The following is a 23712-nucleotide window of genomic DNA, read 5'->3' as shown; positions in this document are numbered from 1 at the left end:
CTATACATTATAATGGGGAAGACTAGAAATAACACCTTATTGCTATTAATAATGGCAGATTACATAAAATAAAGGAAAGGTTTTATAATTCTAAACACAGTACTACTGGAAATTAATATGCATATAACATTGAACTTGAGTATATAAAGCCATGTCCGCAAACACTGGCAGTATCTACTCAATTAGAAGAGAGTTAGCTTTAGAAGGCTCAGGGATGCAGCACTTCTGCCATATGAAAAAAAAGCACATTAAAGACACAAAACAAAATATATGTATTACTTTTAGCATGTTAAAAACAATCACATCAAAAAAAGTATACAGATAAAAAATGTCATAGATGACATAAGAAAATAGTGTGTGTATACATATTTTGCATACATACATATATATATATAAATCTACAGTATTTACCACTGTTGATATATAGATTTTGGAGCAGCTCAGATGCTGCTATCATGAACTAAATTGTACAGCTTGATTTATTACAAGTCACAGAATTATGGTTTAAAAATTAGAATTAATGTCCTCAGCTACATTTTTACATACATTTATGTCTAAGCTTCACATGATCTGAATCAAGAGCCCAGTGATGTCAGGATTTCGTCTGAGCTTCCGTGCAGTGCTCACCTGCTAATACACTGCATTTGTTTTGTCATTTAATAACATCATTACCAAGGTGATTAAAATTACATTAGATTCATTATATACATAAAAATTATTGTCACATTCACTAGCTAAACAAATGTTACTTTCATTTTAAAAGACATACTTCTGTACCTTGAAAGCTTAAAGCCACAACTTGCAACAAGAAGAACCCTCAATGTTAGGTTTTCGACTCTATTGTTCAAATGTGAGCCAAATAATGTTGAAAACGAGCTCTCCAATTAAACACAAAGTCCTATTTTCTTGGCATGCTCCAAACTTGGTCAGTGTTTTAGTAACTGTAGTGTAAATAGAATATTTTAAAAGACACTGCTAATTTTTTTTAAATAAAAATATTTTTGAAATTATGAAAATCACACTATTAAAAAAGAAAAGGCCATAATTCAGATCATTTTTACAATTTTACATGCTGGTAATTTAATGGCCTAGGTGGCGGTGGCAATATCCATTGACTATGTTCTTGAAAGAAAAGAGTGCCAGGAAAAAGATCATGTAAAGGACCACCCAGCCCTTTGTAGTGAGGCCCCTGCAGGAAATGAGGGGCAGAAGCAACCATATTGCTAATCCTGCTTTCAAAAGTATTTCTGGGAGTGCGTTCTGCTGCCCCATGGGAACTTGCCTCCTCTCCCACTGGCACCCACAGGAGAGCTGCAGCCTGTGCCACAGCATTTCCTTCACATCTGGCAGGAACATTCTGCTCTGAGCTTTGCAAGCAGGCCAGGCCAAGGGCACAGAGGCAGGAACAGATCTCGGTGCCCACGGATACACTGAGCCTGCACCTCTGGACACACGGATACCTGCACCTGTGGCCTTCAACTTACTTTCACTGCTACTATTTTTAAGCACCATTAAGTGGTTAGACTTTCTCTCCAATGTCTTTAATTTTCAGATTGAAAGAAAATGGCAACAGAAAATGAGTATCCTGTGAGATCTGAATTAATCACCTCAAGGCAAACCCTTAAGTCAATTTAGGGTCTGGGTTAAAAATATGAGGGGGGTCGCCCTGACCGGTTTGGCTCAGTGGATAGAGCGTCGGCCTGCGGACTGAAGGGTCCCAGGTTCGATTCCGGTCAAGGGCATGTACCTGGGTTGCGGGCACAACCCCAGTAGGGGGCGTGCAGGAGGCAGCTGATCGATGTCTCTCTCATCGATGTTTCTGACTCTCTATCCCTCTCTCTTCCTCTCTGTAAAAAAATTAATAAAATATATTTAAAAAAAAAATATGAGGGGGTGGGGGGGACTTGACTAAAAGACCAGTTAAAGAAAAAAAGGAGAATAAATTATTCCATGGATCTAGATTAAAGCAGGTTTTTTAATGTTTCATTAGTTCTGTGTTGAAGTGTGTATGTATAGATGTCTATATCTACTTAAAGACACATACTCTACATAGAGCCTTAAAAATGTCTAGTATTCATAGACAGTTTTTCAGTGCTTTGTAACATTACTCAAAGTAAAATGGACTAATAGAGTAAAGTGTTTAGGTTCTGAGAAGTTATAAATGGAACTGAGTAATGAATTTATTTTGTACGCATCCCTAAATGCTATTGCTATGTTTCCACGGTAAATTAATAGATTCAGTGATGATGCAATTAAAATGCTCATCTTAAGCAGCATCTACGTGGGGATGAAAACACTCCCATCTATTCTTATTACTAACATACATGAGAATTGTGCGAGTTGTTTACAATGGTATAAAATACTGCTTTGGCAATTACAAACATAGCAATGTAGATTCTGGGAGATTTCTATTCTCATCTTCAGCAAGTAGAGATGAATTCTCACAGCAATACCGATTCTTGAATAGAAAGTCCATCCCGGTTTCTGTAGTGATATGCTGGAGCAGAGGGCCCTGAATACTGATACCCAGAGGAGCGGGCATCTTCTAAAGCCGGGGAAGTCCTATACCGCACTGGACCATCCACGGAAACTGGGGGGAGGCTATGGTCCTGAAAGGGTACATGCTGAAAGGCAGAATATTTTGTTAAATTGCTTAAGTGGCTACGGTTAGCATCCCGAGTCCATGACTGTTCAGGCATCTCAGGTCTGAATGTGTAACTGACTTCTGACCATTTTCTGTTATCTGGCAAATAATCCACTGGAGGAATGATGAATTTTCCATTCTTTGGTGACCCTGAATATCCCCCAGCACCAATATCAATGGGAAGAACTTCTATGCGACTAGATGGTAGGACAAGAGGAGCTGGACGGCTGTGAGATTTCTCTGGAGAAACATTGATGGAAAGAGTGGAATCATGAGGTCTCCTGGAAGGATTCATTTGAGCCCCGTGGCTAAACTGTGGAGACACAAAGCTGCTGTTAGTGGTGGGGATGTGCTTTGGAGAATTTCCGTGGTAAATAGGGGGATTGCTATAAGATGGGGGATGCACGGACCCTCGATCTTCTCCATCTAGCTGAGCTGGATATTTTGCATAACTTAGAGGCTGTATTTTAAAAGTAAACTTGTTTGATACTTTTGATGGACTAGAAGTTGGCTCAGGATGCTTCCTCGGACTGTGCGTGTAAACAATATTCCTTGGACTCTGAGAATAAGCCCTTTCTAGTGCCTCTTCAACAGACGGGCCATTTTCATTTTCAGGTACATTATCATACTGTGATGCATTCGAGCCCCGTTTCCCTTCATCGGCATCCCAGACCTTGATCTTCTGCCTTGCATTTGACACCCGAGGATCAGCAGAACTCGGGATGGTGACTGTAAGCGTGGGGTGCGCGAATCGACTTTTGCCTTCAGTGGCATATCTGGCAGTTCTTTCAATAGCTGAAACATCTGATGGTTTATTCCATTTGGGCACAAATTCCTTCCTGATATTTGAAAGAGCATTGCTATTTTGGTTAGCAGATGCATGGTCATATTGCCTAGCATTGTCTTGTGGACCTGATGAAGGTTTTCTTTGAAAGTCTGCTTCATCTTTAAGCTTTTTACTGTCCTCCTCCACTGATGCCCGTCTTGGCTGCCTTGCTCTTTCTGGTGTACCAATTCTGCCTTGATGGTGAGGGGAATGCTCGGGCTTTTTGTGAGGTGATGAGCCACTCTCTCTTCTGATCTTATGGGGACTTGATCTGCCAACACTTTGTCCATTGCTCAGGTGACTAATGCCAGCAGACTGAGGTTCAGGTGGAAGCTGTCCCAAAGGTTTCTTTGGAAATTCATCCTCTTTACCTAAAGGAAAGATATATTTATGAGTAACATTAACACATGGGTAAACAGTACCAAATATAAGAACCATGCTATGAATAACTGTATACTTTTCATATGTGCACTCATACACATACACACAGAATTATAGTTACAAGAGATGCACTTTTTAGAGAGACTGATCGTAAAACACACGAAATTTCAAAATCTAATAAGATTAGGCAATGTGCAGGTGGGAATATTTTATAAATTTTATGTGTAACACATGATTCTTATATTTTGTTAAGACATACTATTACATGCTTTTTTTTAAAGAATGCAAGGCTGATATAGTCTCATTTCTATTCCTAAAACAATCCTGCTGTTCAATGTCTTACCATCACCTTCACTTTAACTTACCTCAACTTAATACAGCTTTGAAATCTCAGTAAAACTTTTCTTATCAACTTCAAGCAGATCTGCCAAATTTAAAAGCCAACTGTGATCTAAAGTTGTCCACAAACAGTTCATTATTAAGCACCTTTCACTGTATTACTGCGAAAAGTAAATAGTACTCTCTATTTTAAAGATAATATTCTAAGAGGATCCTACTTTAGAGGAAAAAAAAGAAAGAAAGAAAAAGGAGGAAATCACATTGGGTACTTTGAGTTTTATATTTTACTAGAGGCCCGATGCACGAAATCCATGCACTCGGGCGGGGGGGGGGGGGGGGGGGGAAGGGGAGGGAGGTCCCTCAGCCTGGCCTGCGCTCTCTTGCAGTCCGGGAGTAAGCCAGCATTCGGACATCCTTAGCGCTGCCACGTAGGCGGGAGAGGCTCCCTCTACCACCGCTGTGCTTGCCAGCCCTGAGCCTGGCTCAGGGCTTCTGGCTGAGCAGCACTCCCTCTGTGGGAGCACACTGACCACCAGGGGGCAGCTCCTGCACTGAGTGTCTGCCTCTTGGTGGTCAGTGCACATCATAGTGACTGGTCGTTCCACCGTTCAGTCGATTTGCATATTACCCTTTTATTCTACAGGAATTTATTTCGTAGACAATATTCTTAAACCCAGCCTATTTCTGGTTTCTCTCAGTGCTCTCCTTCCTCAAAGCTGCAGTCTTCTGTGTTGCTGATGATGACAGTGATGCCAGAAATTCTCCATCAACTTGAGCTTCAGGTTGAAGTTTATGTAGGAACTTCTCAAAGTCACCTGCAACTTCATAAGGTTTCTTGGTAGCCTTTGTTGGAATTTAGCAAGCTTCTTGTCTATTCTTTCCTGCTGCTATCTTAGGAGTTCATTAATTCTGTGCTTATCCCAGTCTCGCTGTGACCTCTTCTATAAATCCTTGGTTATAAGATCTCTCTTCAGCTAGTCTTCAGTTGGTTATTCAGGATGACTGTTCTATATTTCAGTTGTACTTTCAGTTTGGTCCTGGAAGGAGATGAATGTAGCTTCCATCTACTCTGCCACCATCTTGGATTGAGAGTTTTATGTTTTAAATAACTAACATGAGAAATGAATGAGGAATTAAAGGAAGGTGCAATAAATTTGCCATTTAGCAGACACTGTGTAAACATGATCTATTACAATATCAACATTCAATAAATATCATCTTGAAAAACAACTTGTAAAAATTCCATGATTTAAGGTATGTTTTTCACCAATTATTACAAAATATATTCTCCCTTAAAAATAAGTTGCTGCTCACTTCAAATATCCACTTGTTGTCCTTCCATCTAACAAATATTTATTGAGTTAGCTCTGCTTTGGGACTGTGCTAAGCAATGAATACGTTAGTAGTAAGTAGGCAGACCCCGTCTTTGTTTTCATGTAGTTCATTTCTTAATGAGGACAATTTTGTTATTTACCCTTATAATCTTAATTTTCTTTAAGACATTTGAAAAAATATTCAATGAGCTTTCCTTTGGGAGGGGAGGGTGCAGAGAATGTGAAGAAATAATATAGGAAAGCTGCCAGAATCAATTAAGCTAAAAAATAACCTTTGTGCTCTTTTAATTCGGTGGTTTTTAAGAAACAGACTTTTTTCAAACCAAATTTCATATGAAACCCCAGCATATAAAGGAGATATAAGTAACGCTGCTCCAGTTGAAGTGGAGGGGCTCAGGTTCCTCCCCTCACCCTCTTTCCCACTTCCCTCAGCGGGGCAGCTTCTCAGAGATTTCCAACCCTGCCTGCATTTTATAGACAGGAAAGCAGTCTCAGGGAAGCCAAGTGATCCTTAGTGGCAGGAACAGAATGAGAACCAGGACCCAGCATTTTCACTCCAGGTCACTGTTTTCTTCCACTCTGCCATGTTCATTAAATTCCAGAGAAACTTTGGAATGGTTTTAACCAAATTTAACTTTACTTTGACAATATTTGTGCAAGCTCTTTATTTTATATATGTGAAAGCACACAAAGTATTAGGATTGGGAGTAGTTTGTTTCATTCATTCACCCATTCAACAAATAGCTATAGAGCAACTACTATGAGCCAGGCACACTCGTTGCTGGCGATGCACAAACAAAACAACAGGGTGAAGCCCGTCCTATGGAGCTGCTGTGCTAGTTGTGCAGGGCGGTGAGAACAGCACCAGGAAAAGGCAAGCACAGTGATTTGGGTGTGGCAGGGCAGAGCAGGGAGGGGTCCCGGCAGGAGCAAAGGTGCCCTGTGCCAGGTGGCGAATGGCTGGGGACAAGGTCGGAGGAATGGAACAGTCACATCACACAGGGCTTTGAAGACCACAGTAAGAACTCTGGATTTTGTTTTTCTTTTTCTGAGTTTACTATAAACTACTGAAGGCTTTTCAGCAGGAGAGTAACATGATCTGATGTCTATCTTATAAGTTCACTTTGAAAGGTGAGTTGGATTTAGATTGTGTAATAATTAATGAAAATAACAGTAATAGCTAACATTCATTGAGCCCTTATATGTCAACATTGCTCAAAAGCTATACACACAGTATCAGCAATAGGCATATAACATAGCTCACTACTACTGTTCTCATTTTATAGATGAGAGGACGGAGGCAGGCGTGACCTTGCCCAAGGGCTCATAGCTAGCTAGTGACAGATGGAGAATTCAAACCCAGAGCTGATTCCAGAGCCTCCTCTCTTTACACTAAGTGTGAGGGAAGCAGTGAGGCGAGGCTGTGCTAGGATATGCTTTAAGGCAGAGCACAGACACTTGCTCTTGTGCTAGGTGTGACCCGTGAGTGATGAGTGGGGTGAGGTATGGCTTCTGGTTTAAAGACAGTTAATAGCTCGGTCAGTGTGGCTCAGTGGTTGAGCGTCTACCTATAAACCAGGAGGTCAGGGCACATGCAGGCTCAATCCCTAATAGGGGGAGTGCAGGAGGCAGCCAATCAATGATTCTCATCATTGATGTTTCTCTCTTTTCCTCTCCCTTCCTCTCTCAATCTATAAAAATACATTAAAAAAAAAAAAAAGACAGCAACAACAGAAATGTACTACTCAGGAACAGTAGGCACACCAAATTGTTCTGTCTTTTCATAATGAAGACATTTTATCATGTGTGACAAATGATTACAAGTGATAGCTCGAATTTTAAAATGCTTGTCACTGGGAAAAGTTTCCTTTGTTCATGAATGCTGCATGTAAAATAACTCAAAGTATTTCAGTTCAGCTCTGACTAGTCTCATAGGAAATACTGGAATCGGGGCAAGAGAGTTGACTCAAAGGCAGCCAAGACAAGAACTTTCACAAGTAGTTATTTAGTCTCTCTGGTTAAAAACTAACAATAAAAATTAAAACCTATTTAGTGTCCCCAAAATGTTTTTATCAACTCAACAAATAATGATTCATTAGTTCCAAATAAATATATGAATTCCTTCCTCCCTACAGGCAACTGACCCCAACAAACACAAATTATCAAGTAGATATAAAGATCTATGTAATAGAAAAACTGAATCTATGAATTTTCGTTTAGTCTTCACTCTGATTATTTTCTAAGGGCATGCAACTCAGTTATGTGACTGGCTACATCAATGGCTGGTTGATATTCCTTCAGATAATAATACCAGTCAATCATCAAAACACCCTTTTCAGGTTGGTGTGTGGGAACCTGATGAAAAACTAACCATTAAAAAGAAAAGGAAGACAGTGGCACCCAGAGAGTGGTTAATTCGTGCCTGCAGATGCGTTGCTCCAGGGACAAAACTTGATCAGCTGTAGTGATCTTCAGGCTGGGCCCTGTAAGCAACCCCGCTTCTCCAGCACTCAACGGCCTTTAGCAGCCTGCAGAGAGAGCCTCGTGCATAGGAAATAATTTCAAATGTATTTTTTAAAATTCTCCATAGCAGCTTTGTTAAGCAAAAAATAAAAGGAACTGCTGTTGCAACTTGCGTGTGTACTCCCTAGAACTCAGGCGGCTAGTGAAAGCTTCGCTTAGTCCAGACTGTGGCTACTCAGAGAGTTTTCCCATCTGTGTCAATTCACAACTCACGAAACCAAATCCACTTGGAACCGGATTTTTCAAAGACTAGCTAACTACTGTAGACTGAATGTCTGTGGCCCACCTCCACCCCCAATTCATATATTGAACTCTCAGTGTAACCGTAATGTAATGGCATTTGTTGGAGGGGCTTTGGAAGGTAATTAGGTCACAAGGGCAGAGACCTCATGATGGAATTAACATACCAACACACTCAAAGTGGAGTACAGATAGGGCCTCAAAGAGAGGTGTGATCTGCCCAGTGTTACCTCCCCCTCTGAAAAGGCTTCTAGAAAGTAGCCATGTTGCACCACAGGGACTGCAGCCCTCAGGTTCCTGGGTTGTGGTCAATAGTGGGGTGAGGAGAGGCCCTGGCAGAGCAGGGAGAAGTGGTCAGAAAGGGAGTGCTGGACCTCGTGGGGATGGCCATCTCTTTTTGCCATCACCCCTTCTCAAGTACACAGAGAGAGGCGACACCTAAGAGGAAGGAAGGCTGTTCTCTGACTAATGTGTGGAGTCCTGGACAGTGCCTGGCACAGGGTGGCCTCAGCTTGGGTCCCATGGCGTGGACTGGGCACTAGAGTTGGTGATGAGTCACCTGAGAACAAATTTATGTTTTTCCTCTTCTTCAGCAGGGTCTGTGCCTAAAACCACCTCATTGTTACAGGCTGAATTCTGTGCCCTCCGAATTCGTATGTTGAAGTGGTAATCCCTGGTAACTCAGAATGTGACTGCATTTGGAAGTAAGGCCTTTACTGAGGTAAGTAAGGTTAAATGAAGTCACCGGAGTGAGCCTTGAATCCAATATGATTCATGTCCTTATAAGAAGAGACCATTAGGACACAGAAAGAAACAGAGACAACCATGTGAAGATGGCCATTTAAAGCCAAAGAGAGAAGAATCCAACTCTACCAACACTTCCCTCTTGGACTTCCAAGCCTCCAGAATTGTGAGAGAATAAATTTCCATTGTTTAAGCCACCCAGTCTATGGCATTTTGTTATAGCAGCCTGAACCAACTAAGACACGACCCTTAGGTCTACATCCTAGATCTGAAAGCTGACTTACTTTATTAAGCACACATTTTATAGATTGTTTTTTTTTCTGTTAGTAACATGCTGCATATTTTATTATTTATGATCATCTGCTTTTATAGTCCTAGCACATTTTCAATGTCCACAACTATAGTAATTAAAACATATTTACATACCACATCAAAGAGGCAAATGAACAGAACAAAGGTGGAAGGTGGATGTAAGCGGTACCACATCTACAAGGGTAACTAGAGTTCCATTACTTTGCAGATTCCTGTATGTCATTTTCTAGTCATCAACTTATTGCTAAAACAGTCAATTTGGGGTTGGCTTCCATAAGCATTTCCCATAGACATCAGCTTTAGCTACTTATTGACACTGATGAAGATAAAAGGGCATCCTTGTAAATGTGGTACCCAGAATTTAAGCAATATTCTAGGTTTGGACTAACTGAAGCAGAATAAAATAGGGTATAAAAAGAAGCCAATGAGGGAAAAGAGGTTTTGAAAAACACTTTAAAGTGGGAATGGAAGGAAGAAAGTGGGGGAGGAAAGAGGACTAAGGGAGAAACTGAACATCTTTGGGAAAAATAATACCATTTCACATACTGTTCTTATTCTAATATCCACAGGCTTTTCATTCTGAAATACTTTAGATACATAAAAGGCGCACATTGATAAAAACTAACAGGACACATAGTAAAATGTAGGATATGCATGTATTTCTCAGGACAAGCAATAGAAGAATTGAGAAGGAAGTAATGGAGAGACTGAGGTGGTAATTTCATGCATGAAACAAAATGGAAAGGTATGCATCATACCCAAGTGGGAGATTTAATTTTTCAATATAAACGGTAAGAAAATTATTTACCTTACACTTAACACTACTTTATATTCAAGTCAATAGAGAAATTTCTCTAAGGAAGAGACATTAATAGTCTATGCATCTACACATCATATTAGAATAATAAGAAAAATTTAACATGTTCCATTTACTGAATAGGCAAGAGGCCAAAATCCACATTGGGGGAAAAATCTGCCAATGTTCTAAAATATCCAAAAGGCAGCATCTTAAAGTTATTTCATGCAATACATTTCCCTTTCCTAGTAGACAAAAACTTACTTAAAGTGACTTTTTGTACCCTTTCCCATAATATCTAAAATAATAACAGAATTGTGTGTCAGATGTTGACAAAATGCTCATTGGCATATAGTAAATATGCATTATAGTAATGACACACTGTTCATACATACACTACACCAACAGAATGGTTACAAATACCCAAGATCTGCATAAGCCAAGAAACTAGGTATAGCAGGGTTTGGAGGGAAAATAAGTTCAGTGCAAACAAAATGACACTGTATCTAATTACTTTCTAAATGTCAATCTCTTGTTAGGAACTAGAACTCTATAAGAGGTACATGGTGAATACCTCAAACGTATAAAGACATTTAAAGAGTATGGTCCTTTGCCCCCATGAAGATTTTCAATAAGCACAGAAGATGAAGCAATTTGAAAAGAGGCAATCAACAACAATATAAGAAAGAGCCTCCTAAAATGTAAGTGCTTAAAAACCCCAATTCCGCCCGGCTGTTGTGCTCAGTGGTGGAGCATCGACTCATGAACCCAGAGGTCCCAGTCAGAACACATGCCCAGGTTGTGGGCTCAGTCCCCAGTACAGGGTGTGCAAGAAGCAGCTGATTGATGTTCTACTCTGTCATCAATGTTTCTATCTCTGTATCCCTCTGCCTTCCTCTTTCTCTTAAAAAAAAAAAAAATCAATAAAAACATTTTTAAAAACCCAATTCCTCCCCCTTTTGAAGACAGTAACACCAGTTAGGCTAGGAAGTATTACATGATAGTGGTGAGGGCCAGACCAATGTGCTGGGATTTGCTTAATTTCAAAGTATCAGGTCACATCTACTTTCTATAATGATTTGTGACCAGGGAGCAGACTAAAGACTAACAAGAGGAACTAAAATTCATGGCTCAGGATCCCGTATTGACATCTATCTTCCATAAATATTTGTTGACTGATAACACTGTTGGGTTATGCCATGTACAAGTTACTCTCATAACTGACCCAACACCTCTGAACAGTGCGAATTCTACATACATTGTTGGCACTTCAGCAAAGGCCCTAAGGGACCCTCAAGGACAACCTCATTTGTGGAGAACTGTGTCTCTCAAAAGATAAGGAGGAATGAAAAGTGTTGGAAAGAAGTGACCAGAGAAGAAAAGAGGGGAAGAAAGAGAAAGAGAGGACAAGAGTGGGTGATTGTGGTCGGTGAATAATGGAAATGACCGAAAGGAAAGCAGACGGCAACGGGATCGGGAAGGTAGAAAGTGGAGATGGCCACGGGAACCTATGAGGAAGCTTCTCCCGTCTGAGAGCAGGTTGTAACTCCCAAGTCTGAGTGGGGACTTGCTCATGTTACACTGGGCGGGGCAGAGGCCTCTGAACTCCAATAGCAGTACCAAACTCAAGGACTCTGTGCCTGGGCAATCTGACCTTTGCAAATATGAAATTAGGAAGACAATATACTTGACTTTGTTATAAAGGTGATTCTTTTTGGAGATTAACTATTCAACTTTCACTGAGCTGAAGATATATGGCATAGATCCTGTGAAGACAAATGCCATCACCAGCAATATTTTCATATGCTAGTAAATGTTCTCTGCCTTTCCCCCCCACAAACGTAGATCCAAATAAGCATTAAACATTACTGTATAGCCTCTTCTTAGATCCATCATAACCTACACACACACACTGCTGCACTTGGCCTATGTTTTAACTCTCCTTTCACCCCTAAGCAATTGAGTACAATGAAAGACTGAAGAATAACTGATGTCAAAACAGATGACTAAAAATAGGCAATAAGTATTAATATTTATCATCCATACTTTCATTCTAGACTTCTTTTCGATAGGCATAGTATTGTTTTGCTTACCCCATATTAGCTCCATGCCTAAAATTTTATTCTTTCCTTCTTCTCCCCAAATCACAGGAGTTTAAATGAAGAATTACTGCCCTACTCTTTAAAGGGCAGGAAAGCACCACAATTCTCATCAGATACAACAGGGGATGTTTTTGTGAAAATATCACATTAATGATTTTTTTGCTGCTGTTGTGGTATTTTTATGTCAGTGCCAACAATTAAGATATTCTACTAAAAAAAGGGCGATATAACTTAATATATTTAAGAATAAAGGCAATGATATTTAGTAGGTTTTTTAAGCCAACAATAAGAATACTCTAACCATCCTTAAAAATATAAGGGAAAGAGTCCCTCCAGGCTGGTCCATCTTTGATTTTATTCAGTCTCTGTCACCACCCAGTGGACAGCACACTCAACTACAAGTCTTGAAGATTAATTGCCTCAGAAGGCATTAACAGGTTTTTGCACCCAACGAGACATACAATTACAGGAAAGTGCTCTAAGTGCTCTTTCTTGTGAGCAATATTTTACTTTTAAATTTCAACAATAGGAGACTATATATATATATATGTATATATATATATATATATGCCGACTATTCTAACAGTATTCACTAAGAAATGGTGGGGGCCACTATCAGGAAAATTATCCTGAGAGAGGCATCTCATTCCCTTCAGATCAAATATAAAGTCCAACTGAGTTTTAAATTACTGTCACAAAATTCCTTTTAATATACCATCAGCCAAAAGAATATACAATTCAAACACTATTATAGCCTCATAACTGGTGATCAAAAGAGTACAGTTTGCTTTCTAAATTATTGCTAGGTTATTTTAAAAATTAAAAAAAATATTGTAGTTAGGCTTATGGACTGTACTCCCCCCGCTCCATCATATTAAATCTAAAATATAAAGGAAGCAGAAAGAAGACAATTATTTAAATACATTTATCATTTATACACCTGTTTAATACCACATAAATTCAGTAGATTTTGTGAAAAAAATTATTTTAAAAATCTGCACTTTGTGTTTCCTAGCATTTCATTTCACATACACATACATAAAAGTTGTTGGACATATGTGACTAACACTGGTTTCCATTATATAAACAACTAAAAGTGAAAACACACTCAAACACTCAAAAAGTGGGACAGAGGTTTCTCCTTTATAAACTTACAATAAAATTGACTTATCTCTCTGTGTGTGTGTATTCAATCAGGATACAAAACAATTCCATCACTTCAAAAAACTTCAGTAATGTCTTCTGTCCTTTGCACTTTATTTTTGAAATGGTAGTAAAAAACTTTGCAACATATGAGAAAATGTTTGTAAGCTGAATTAATAAATTTAGAGAACATCAGTAAGCAAAATACTAATTTTACAAACCTATATAATGCTGTGTATGGAAAATTATCCTTGGGGATATTAAAAAACAAACAAACTTACATTGACAAATACCTTATTCCAAAGGGCTGCTGAAAAAAATAACTGAAATGTGTATGTAAAGAAAGCATTTTGCAAGGAGTCTATTATAAGACTCAAAAATTTGCTGTTACTATTACTCTTTAAAAGTGGCCAGGAGCAGGAATATCTCAAGAAACCAGAAACACCAATCAGAAAGAATATGTGCACCCCTATGTTGATAGCAGCACAATCTACAACAGCTAAGATTTGGAAACGGCCTAAGTGCCCATCAGCAGATGAATGGATTAAAAAACTGTGGCACATCTACACAATGGAATACTACACTGCTATAAAAAAAGAAAGAACTCTTACCATTTGCAACAGCATGGATGGAGCATTATGCTAAGTGAAATAAGCCAGTCAGAGAAAGGTAAGTATTACATGATCTCACTCAATTGTAGAATATAATGAACAACATAAACTGATGAACAAAAATAGACCCAGAAACATAGCAGCATCAAACAGACCATCAAACTTCAGAGGGGAGGTAGGGGAGGGTACGAGGGAGGGGGAGGAGGGTATGAGATAAAGAAAAGAACTTGTATGCATATAAACATAACCAGTGGACACAGACAATAGGGGCTGAAGGCCTGGGCTGGGGGGCCGGGGTGGGCTGGGAGAGGACAACGAGGTAAAAGGGGACATATGTAATAATTTCAATAATAAAGAATTAAAAAAAAAAAAAAGTGGCCGGGAGGTGGGGTGGGTGGAAGTAGGAAAACAAACGGGCCAAGGGAGTCTTATACATCAAACTAAGGAGTTTGGATTTTTTTCCAATAAGCACTGAAGCCTCAGAAGGGCTGGATGTTCTACAAGATCATTCTGGTTCAGCAAGGACATAAGCAACACTGGCACCAGGGCTTCCAGTGTAGCCAATGCGGCTCTGGTAGGAAGGGAATGAGAGATATTAAAAATCAAAAGAAACAGCCAGGCTGGAGTGGCTCAGTGGTTGAGTGTCTACCTATGAACCAAGAGGTTAGGGTTTGATTCCTGGTCAGGCCACATGCCCAGGTTGTAGGCTTAATCCCCACTGTGGGGTGTGCAGGAGGCAGCAGATCAATGATTCTTTCTCATCATTGATGTTTCTATCTCTCTCTTCCTCTCCCTTACTCTCTGAAATCAATCAAGATATATTTTTTAAAAAGGAAAAAGAAACATAAAACTTGGCAACTATATGCAATAGCTAAATGGAGAGCCAGTGGTGAGGGCAGCACGGAGAAGGAGATTTTGGATAACTAAGAGGATGAGTGAATGTTGAGTACTTTACATTGATAGGAAATGCAGAGGAAAATGGGAAAAGTTGGAGGTGGGGTAGGAATTTAGACATTAAGTTTTAAGTATCTGAGGGACAGGTGGGTGAAAGTGCCCATTTACGGGATCAGTTAAATGAGCCTGGAGCTCAGAAGTTCTAGTACAAAGATCTGGGTGAAGGTTCCGAGCTGGAAGTCTTTGAAGTGACTGCATACTAGGGAAATGATGAAAGCACCTGGGGCGGTATGCAGAATGAGAAGAAGGCAAGAACACAACCTTCTACAGGTCATTGAAAAGACCAGCCCAGGAAAAGGAAGTCGTGGAGGAAAAAGGAAATGAACGGTTGGAGAGGCAGAGGGGAGAAAGTGAAAAACAGCAGTTATCTGGAAGTGAGCCACAAAGAACTCCAACTGTAACCCCCTGCTGGGGCCACGCACAAATGAACGTTTCCTTCCCATGTTCCAGTGAAAAATCTGGACTGACACCACCAAAAACAAAAACAAGAAGACAATGCAATGCTGAAGCTGGAAAAGTTTTTCTCTTGATAAAGAGAATAAAATTCCCAAATTACTCTAGAAAAACATGGACAGGTCCCAGAGCTAAAAGCAGTAAAATGTTTTCTTTCTTAAAAAGGTTCCTTCAGTTTCCTATTTTCTGATATCTAAAATAAAAGATAAACTTTAAAATGGCTCTCTCAATTATTCTCAGAAAAAAGTCTCTCTCAATTGTTCTATATAGGTCATAAGCTATAAATGGGGGCCAAATTGACAGCCATAGTAGATCAACATAGGCTTTCTAATCAGAATGACTTCCTTAAGTGACAAAAATCTCTGCCAATGGCTTTATTTGAATAGAAGATAGCTGACGAGAATAGAGGAATATTCCTGTCCAAATAATCACTAGCTAATGGGGTATGCAAGAAACCATCTGAGTCATTTTAATACTTCACTTGTCAAAAGTACTTTTATTTAAATTGATGTCTTCATAGTTGATTCACATGAAGGGATGGAGAGCTAAAACATTTTATCTACTTATACATGTTTATTACTAGTGGCCAAAAAGAAGAGCATTATAGAATTAGTCAATAAAACAGGAAAATAATAGAAAACAGAACAGAAATGGTTGAAGTCAGATTAGCAATATAAAGGAAAGGCTTGATACACTCATAATAAATGAAGACTAAAAACACAAATAGTGACATAAGGATAAAGTGTCAGCAAATTAGGAATAGAATGGAACATTTGTTGATAAAAGCCATCTACAAAAAAGCTACATTCATTATGCAAACTCATTAGTCAACAGAGCGGCAAACCATGGCTCATGAGCCGCATGTAGCTCACAAGCCGCAGTTTGCCGACCACTGGACTGGAATGTGCCCCAAACTGCTGGCCAGTAGTTTCCTTTGAAGGAAAGAACACAAGTATAATGAAGTAATGGAAAGCCTTCATACATCACTCAGCATACTTCAACGATTGTCTGGAATTCATATAAGGGTATACTTGTGTATTATTTGTGCAATAAAACTGAACTGGGGATTTTTAGGATAAGCCAGAGATATCTTGCTGCACATGAAAGCAAAGAAGTATTCAAAGACTACTAGTGTTTGGTCAAAAGGACACAGAAATCAGTTTAAGGGAGATCCCAACGACCAAATGTAGAACAATTCGAGCAATAAAACAATAATTATATCTGATTGAAACATTTAGGACAAATCAAATTCCACTAATTTACAATGAGAAAGCAAATGAAAAGGTCATTTGTTGCCACTGAATATAATCTAGAGCATCAACTCCTAATTTTGAAAATTGACAAAGAGAAAACAAGCACTTATTCTGCCTTTTTAGTAGGAAACACATCTATAATAAAAGCGTAATATGCAAACTGACTGAACTACCAAACAGCAGAATGACCGTGACGACCTTTCAGACCACCACGCTATGACACGCACTGGCACCAGGCTAGCCAAGGTGGATGCGATGCGATTGGTTTGGGGGGCCCGCCATCACCCCACGATTGCCCCGCAAAGGGAGGCCCAGGCCACCCTCTGCGGGGAGATCGAGTTGGGGGGCTCTGTGGAACTGGGGAACCAGGGGTGTGTGGCAGCGGACGTAGGCAGCGCCAGGCCAAGGTGGGTGCAGGTGGGGGGCGGGGCCGTGAGGCACCCGGGGCTGCAAAGGCCTACCCTTGCATGAATTTTGTCCATCTGGCCTTTAGTTTTAAAATAACCATAGAGCCCTTGTTGATGAAGGAGAGAAAGCTCTTTGTTACAGAAGAAAATCTTCTGATAAATGTAAAAGAAATAATCAAATTGGAAAATTACTATTTTACAGCCTCTAACAAAATATTTGTTTTAGACAAGAATTACCAATGAAAAGTATAAACATCAAAGGAAAGATTAAAAGAATACTGGATACTGTACAGTATCAAAACATTATGATATAGATTACTTGCTAAAAGTTTTGTAATTTAAAAAAATCTTATTTGTAAAATAAGAGATTTGGTTATCACCACCTTTTACCCAGGGTTCAAACTGAATGTCACTATTATTTATAAAACTAGTCTTTATGTGTCTCCTTTTTAACCTGAGTCTAATTAAACCTCTACATTTAACTTCTTATAGAAATACAGAGGCTAGAAGAATGAGTTAAATGACCACAGGAAAGAAAAATTGGACATTCCACAAGATAATAGGACTGATTTCTTCAACAAGGTGTCATTGAAAAAAGAGAAAAATAAAGGTAGGAGTGGGAAGTGAGAAAGAAGAAGAGGAAGAGACTGTTGCATATGAAGAGACTCAAGAAGCAGATCACACAAAAATAAAGTGAGGTCCTTGGTTAAATCCTGGTGGAGAAAAATAACTAAGATAGTTTTGGGTACTACTGAAAAAAATTCCAATATGCAACTGGTTTATAGATCATATTTGAGACCTATGATATCTTTATTTTCACTTTAAAATTGTTCAATAAGCTGGATGATGAATAAATGGAGAAAGGGATTCTTTAACACTTTTTCTATTTTTGTACATGTTTGAAAAATTTTTTTGCAAAATCTTATACAAATACATTCAGAAACTGGAAGTGAACAACTTTCTAAGAAAATATAGAAGTCTCTCCTTATCCATGGGGAATATGTTTCAAGACCTCCAAGTGAATGCCTGAAACTGCAGATAGTACTGAATCCTACATACACTATGTTTTTTCCTATATATACATAGCTATGATAAAGTTTAATTTCTAAATTAGGCACATTCTATGAAGCCAGAGTTATCCTGACAACAAATCCAAACAAAGATACAAGAAAACTCCACAACAATATCCCTTAAGAACACTGATAGAAAACTCCACAACAAAATACTAGCAAACTGAGTAGAGCAACATAGTAGAAGGATTATATACCATGACCAAGTGGAATGCATTCCTGGAATGCAAGAATAGTTCATCATATAAAAACTGATCAATCAAAAATACCACATTAAAAAAATGAAGGGGGGGGGAGATGATTATCTCAATTGATGCAGAAAAAGTGTTTGACAAAATTTAAAACTCATGATAAAAAACACTCAACAAATTAGGAATAGAAGGAAATTACCTCAATATAATTAAAAACCCACAACAAACATATTCACTGGTAAAAGACTGAAAGCTTTCCTCTAAGATCAGTAAAAAGAAAGGGATGCCTATGCTCACCACTTCTAATCAACATAGTACCAGAAATTCTAGCCAGAGCATGTAGGCAAGAAAAGGGGGAAGGGAAGGGGAGAAGGCATTCAAATTGGAAAAAAAGAAGTAAAATTATTTCTGTTCACAGATGATAGCATCTTATGTATAGACAACCCTAAAGATTCCATACACATTAAAAAAAACCTGTTAGAGCTAAGAAATGAGTTCAGCAAAGTGGCAGGATACAAAGTAAACACACAAAAATCAGTTGTATTTCTATACACTAATAATAAACTATCTAAAAGAAAAAATACAAAACAATTCCATTCACAATAGCATCAAAATAATAAAATACTTAGGAAATAACTCAACCAAAGAGATGAAAGACATGTTCAATGAAAACTACAGACCACTGCTAAAAGAGACTAGCTAAGACATAAATAAATAAAAAGATGTCAATACTATACAAAGTAATCTACAAATTTAATGCAATATCTATCAATACATTAGTGACATTTTATGCAGAACTAGAAAACCATCCTAAAATTCATATGGACTCTCAAGGGACCCCAAATGATTAAAATAATCTTGAAAAGCTGGAGGACTCACATCTTCTGATTTCAACACTTATTACAAAGCTATACTAATCAAAATAGTGTGGTACTAGCATAAAGACATCCACTTTAAGATCAATGGAATGGAGTGCTCCGAAATATATTTTCACCTACATGGTCAAATGATTTTTGACAAGGATGCCAAGACCATTCAATGGGAAAGGGACAGTCTTTTCAACAAATGGTGCTGGGGAAGATTGGTTATGTACGAGCATAAGAATGAAGTTGGATCCTTACCTAACACTATGAAAAAAATTAATTCAAAGTAGAGGAAAGACCTAAGTGTAACCTCCTAAAATTATAAAACCCTTAGAAGAAAATATAGAGCAAGAGCTTTATGTCACTGGATTTGGCAATGATTTCTTGAGTACCACACCAAATGCACAGACAATAAAAGAAAAAACAAATTGGACTTCATAAACATTAAAAATTTTGTGCATCCAAAAACAGTATCAATGGAGTAAAAAAATCAACCCATAGAATGAGAGAAAATATTTGCAAATCACATATTTGATAAGGGAATTAATATACAGAATAGAGTGAGAACTCCTAAAACTCAACAACAATAGAACAAATAACCTAATTCAAAAGTGGGCAAAGACCTGAATAAACATTTCTCTAAAAGAAAAAAAAATGTATAGATGACCAATAAGCACATGAAAAGATGCTCAACTCACTGATCATTAGGAAAATGTAAATCAAAACTATAATAAGATACCACCTAATACCAATCAAGATGGTTACTAAAAAAGAAAAAAATAGAAATGTTGGTAAGAATGTGTAGAAATTGGAACCCTTGTGCATTGCTGGTAGAAATGTAAAAGGGTATATAGCTGCTGTGGAAAGCAGTGTGGTAATTTTTCAAAAAATTAGAAACAGAATTGTAATATGACCCAGCAATTCCATTTCTGGGTATATACCCAAAAGAATTAAAAATAAGGCTTGAATAGATATTTGTATACCCATGTTCACTGCAGCATTTTTAACAATAGATGAAACGTAAAAGCAACTCAAGTGTCCATCTTGAATGGATAAGCAAAATGCAGTTTATGCATATAGTAGAAAACTATTTAGTCTTAAAAAGGAAAAAAATTCTGACACAGGCTATAACATGGATGAACAGTGAGGACATTATGCTCAATGAAATTAGCCAATCTTCAAAAGACAAATACTGTATTATTCCACTTACATAAGCTACTTAGAATAGTCAAAAATCACAGACAGAAAGTAGAATGGTGGTTTCCAGGGGATGGGAGGAGGGGGAGGGGGAATAGAAAGGTCTTGATTAATGGGTATAGTTTCAGATTTATAAGAAAAAAAGTTAAATAGATAGACAGTGGTGATGATTGTACAACATTATGAATGTGTTTCATACCACTTAACTATAACTTAAAAATGGTTAAGATGGTAAATTTTATGTTATGTGTATTTTACCACAATAAAAAAAACACACAGATAAAATGGAAAGTTCACCTTATAATAGCAATAAAAAAGATAAATTACCTACAAGAGTGAGGGTTTGGGTGGGTAGATAAGAAATGTGTAACAGTCATATGGAAAAAACAAACTTGACTGAGATTAAAGCAAACTGAACAGCTTAAAAGCTTGTATTTTAAAAAATCCTATCTTTTAAATATCAATTTTCTCTCAATAATCTTTAAATTCAATGCAATCTTAATTAAAATACCAGTAGTTCTTTTTTTGTAACTTAACAAAATAATACAAAGCAATGAGGAAAAATTAGCCCCAATAGATATTAAAATTGTTTGTAATTAGAAAAGTTGAGATCGATGGAACAGAATAAAATGCTAAGCTAGACATTTTTGCTACTTTATCACATGACAATGATGGCCTCTCAAATTGCAAGAGGCCGTTAAGCTACCTGGCTAGTTATGTACAAATACAAGCAAAGCCGAGCCTTTATATCCTTTTTTAAACAAAAAGTAATTCTAGATGGTTAAAGAATCAAGCAAAGACCTGGCTGCTAGGCCGGTGTCATTGATGACACACTTCAAGTTAAGATCACAGACAATGCCCTCTCTAGAGACTTGTTCCCCATAGACTATCACTGTCTGGGGGACAATGAGAACAGGCCAGTTCGGTGGATGGCTCTGGAAAGTCTGATTAATAATGAGTGCTCCAGCGCTAGAGATGTGTGGGCCTTCAAAGTGACACTGTGGGAGCTCATGACTCTGGGCCAAACGCCCTATGTGGACATCGACCCCTTTGAGATGGTGGCGTACCTGAAAGACGGTTACCAATAGCCCAGCCTATCAACTGTCTGATGAACTATTTGCTGTGATGGCTTGTTGCTGGGCCTTGGATCCGGAGGAGAGGCCCAACTTCCAGCAGCTGGTACAGTGTCTCACGGATTTCCATGGAGCCCTGGGGGCCTATGTTTGACTCTCACATCCCACAGCATCCAGGCGGAAGGTGCCCGCCGGGCTCACTGGGAGCCAGTTATGGACGTTCAACCATCCCGCGACGCCAGCAGAAGCACATTCGTCTTCCAGAACGCTGTGCCTTAGAAATGCGTTAGAATCTGAACTTTTAAAGACAAACTTAATAATGGAGAATATTTTCTAGATATCACTTTTATTTGGTTGAACTAAAAAGGTTTTTGTAAATTTTTTGGCCAAAATTTTTTAAAACATAGTTACTTTGGACTAGGGGTACCTTCTTACAAAATAAATAAACAGTTTTTAAATTTGTTTTTTAAAAAAAGGAATCAAGCATAAAAAATAAAAACATAAACGCTGTAAGATAGAATAAAGGTAAATAAAGTTTTCATTCACCATGTAGAAACTCCTTCACATACTACCGTAGTAAGACACAAAAGTGAGATGCCATAAAGAAAAACACTGGTTAAAAATTTTTAAATTCTGTATGAAAAGCATCTGCAATGCATATATTAAACTAGCCAATCTCCTTTAACTTATCAACAACTTGTATAAAAAGGCCAATAGAAGAATGGGCAGAAGATGAACTGGGAAGTTTACAGAAAAGAAATAAAATGCCCAATTAATACATACTAGTAAGAAAGATACTTGATAAAAATGAAAGAAATGCAAATCAAAACAACAATGCAATACTCTGTCCAACCAGCCAAAAAGTTAAAACTTTAATAGTGCTACCATGTGTTTGTGTGGGTCTAAATAGGCCCCATCACACATTACTGCTGAGAGTTCATACTAATGCAGTACACAAGGAGCCAAACAGAAATAACATGCTCACATAGGTTTTTAAAATTATACATGTGGCACAAGAACAGACATATAGACCAATGGAACAGAACAGAGAACCCAGAAATTGACCCAAGCCATTATGCTCAATTAATATTTGACAAAGGAGGCAAGAGCATACAATGGAGTCAAGACAGTCTCTTTAATAAATGGTGCTGGGAAAATTGGACAGATACCTGCAAAAAATTGAAACTAGACCACCAACTTATACCATACACAAAAATAAACTCAAAATGGAAAAAAGGACTTAAACTTAAGATGGAAAACCATAAACATCTTAGAAGAATCCATAGGCAGCAAAAATCAGACATATGTCGTAGCAATATCTTTACCAATACAGCTCCTAGGGCAATGGAAACTAAGGAGAAAATAAGCAAATGGGACTATATCAAAATAAAAAGCTTTTGCACAGCAAAAGAAACCATCAACAAAACAACAAGAAAGCCCACTGCACTGGCCAATGTTATATCCTAATCTCCAAAATTTATAGGGAACTCATACATCTTAACAAAAGGAAGTTAAACAATCCAATAAAAAATGAACAAAGGACTTAAATAGACACTTCGAAAGTGGACATACAGAAGGCTAAGAGACATATGAAAACATGCTCCAAGTCACTAATCATCTGAGCAATACAAATCAAAACGACAATGTGATACCATCACACACCTGTCAGAATGGCTATCATCAACAAATCGACAAACGACAAGTGCTGGCGAGGGTGTGGAGAAAAAGGAACCCTCATGCTCTGCTGGTGGGAATGCAGACTGGTTCAGCCATGGTGGAAAATAATATGGAGTTTCCTCAAAAAATTAAGAATAGAACTCCCATTTGATCCAGTAATCCCACTACTAGGAATATACCCCAAGAAATCAGAAACACCAACCAGAAAGGATATATGCACCCCTATGTTCATGGCAGCACAATTTACAATAGCTAAGATTTAGAAACAGCCTAAGTGCCCATAAGCAGATGAGTGGATTAAAAAACTGTGGTACATCTACACAATGGAATACTACACTCCTGTAAAAAAGAAAGAATTCTTATCATTCGCAACAGCATGGATGGACCTGGAGAGCATTATGCTAAGCGAAATAAGCCAGTGGGAGAAATATAAATATCACATGATCTCACACATTTGTGGAACATAATGAACAACATAAACTGATGAACAAAAACAGATCCAGAGACAAAGAAGCATTGATCAGACCATCAAACCTCAGAGGGAAGGTAGGGGAGGGTGGGGGTAAAGGGGAGAGATCA

The 23712-nt window shown here is 38.2% G+C and overlaps 1 protein-coding gene across 2 annotated transcripts in view; it reads right to left on the bottom strand.

The window, feature by feature from the left end:
* Nucleotides 1-253: 253 nt before the first annotated feature.
* USP6NL (USP6 N-terminal like) overlaps nt 254-23712 on the bottom strand; it is a 188990-nt gene continuing 165531 nt past the window's right edge. For both annotated transcript variants that reach the window (XM_080656700.1, XM_080656701.1), the window contains one exon: nt 254-3841. In XM_080656700.1, coding sequence (XP_080512826.1) covers nt 2442-3841 — 1400 coding nt within the window. In that variant the 3' untranslated portion in view covers nt 254-2441. The remainder of the gene's footprint in view (nt 3842-23712) is intronic.

Source organism: Plecotus auritus, assembly GCF_963455305.1.
Source record: "Plecotus auritus genome assembly, chromosome: 1".
Taxonomy (NCBI): domain Eukaryota; kingdom Metazoa; phylum Chordata; class Mammalia; order Chiroptera; family Vespertilionidae; genus Plecotus; species Plecotus auritus.
Note: the sequence above shows the minus strand (reverse complement) of the source record. Positions and strands in the feature narration are given on the sequence as shown.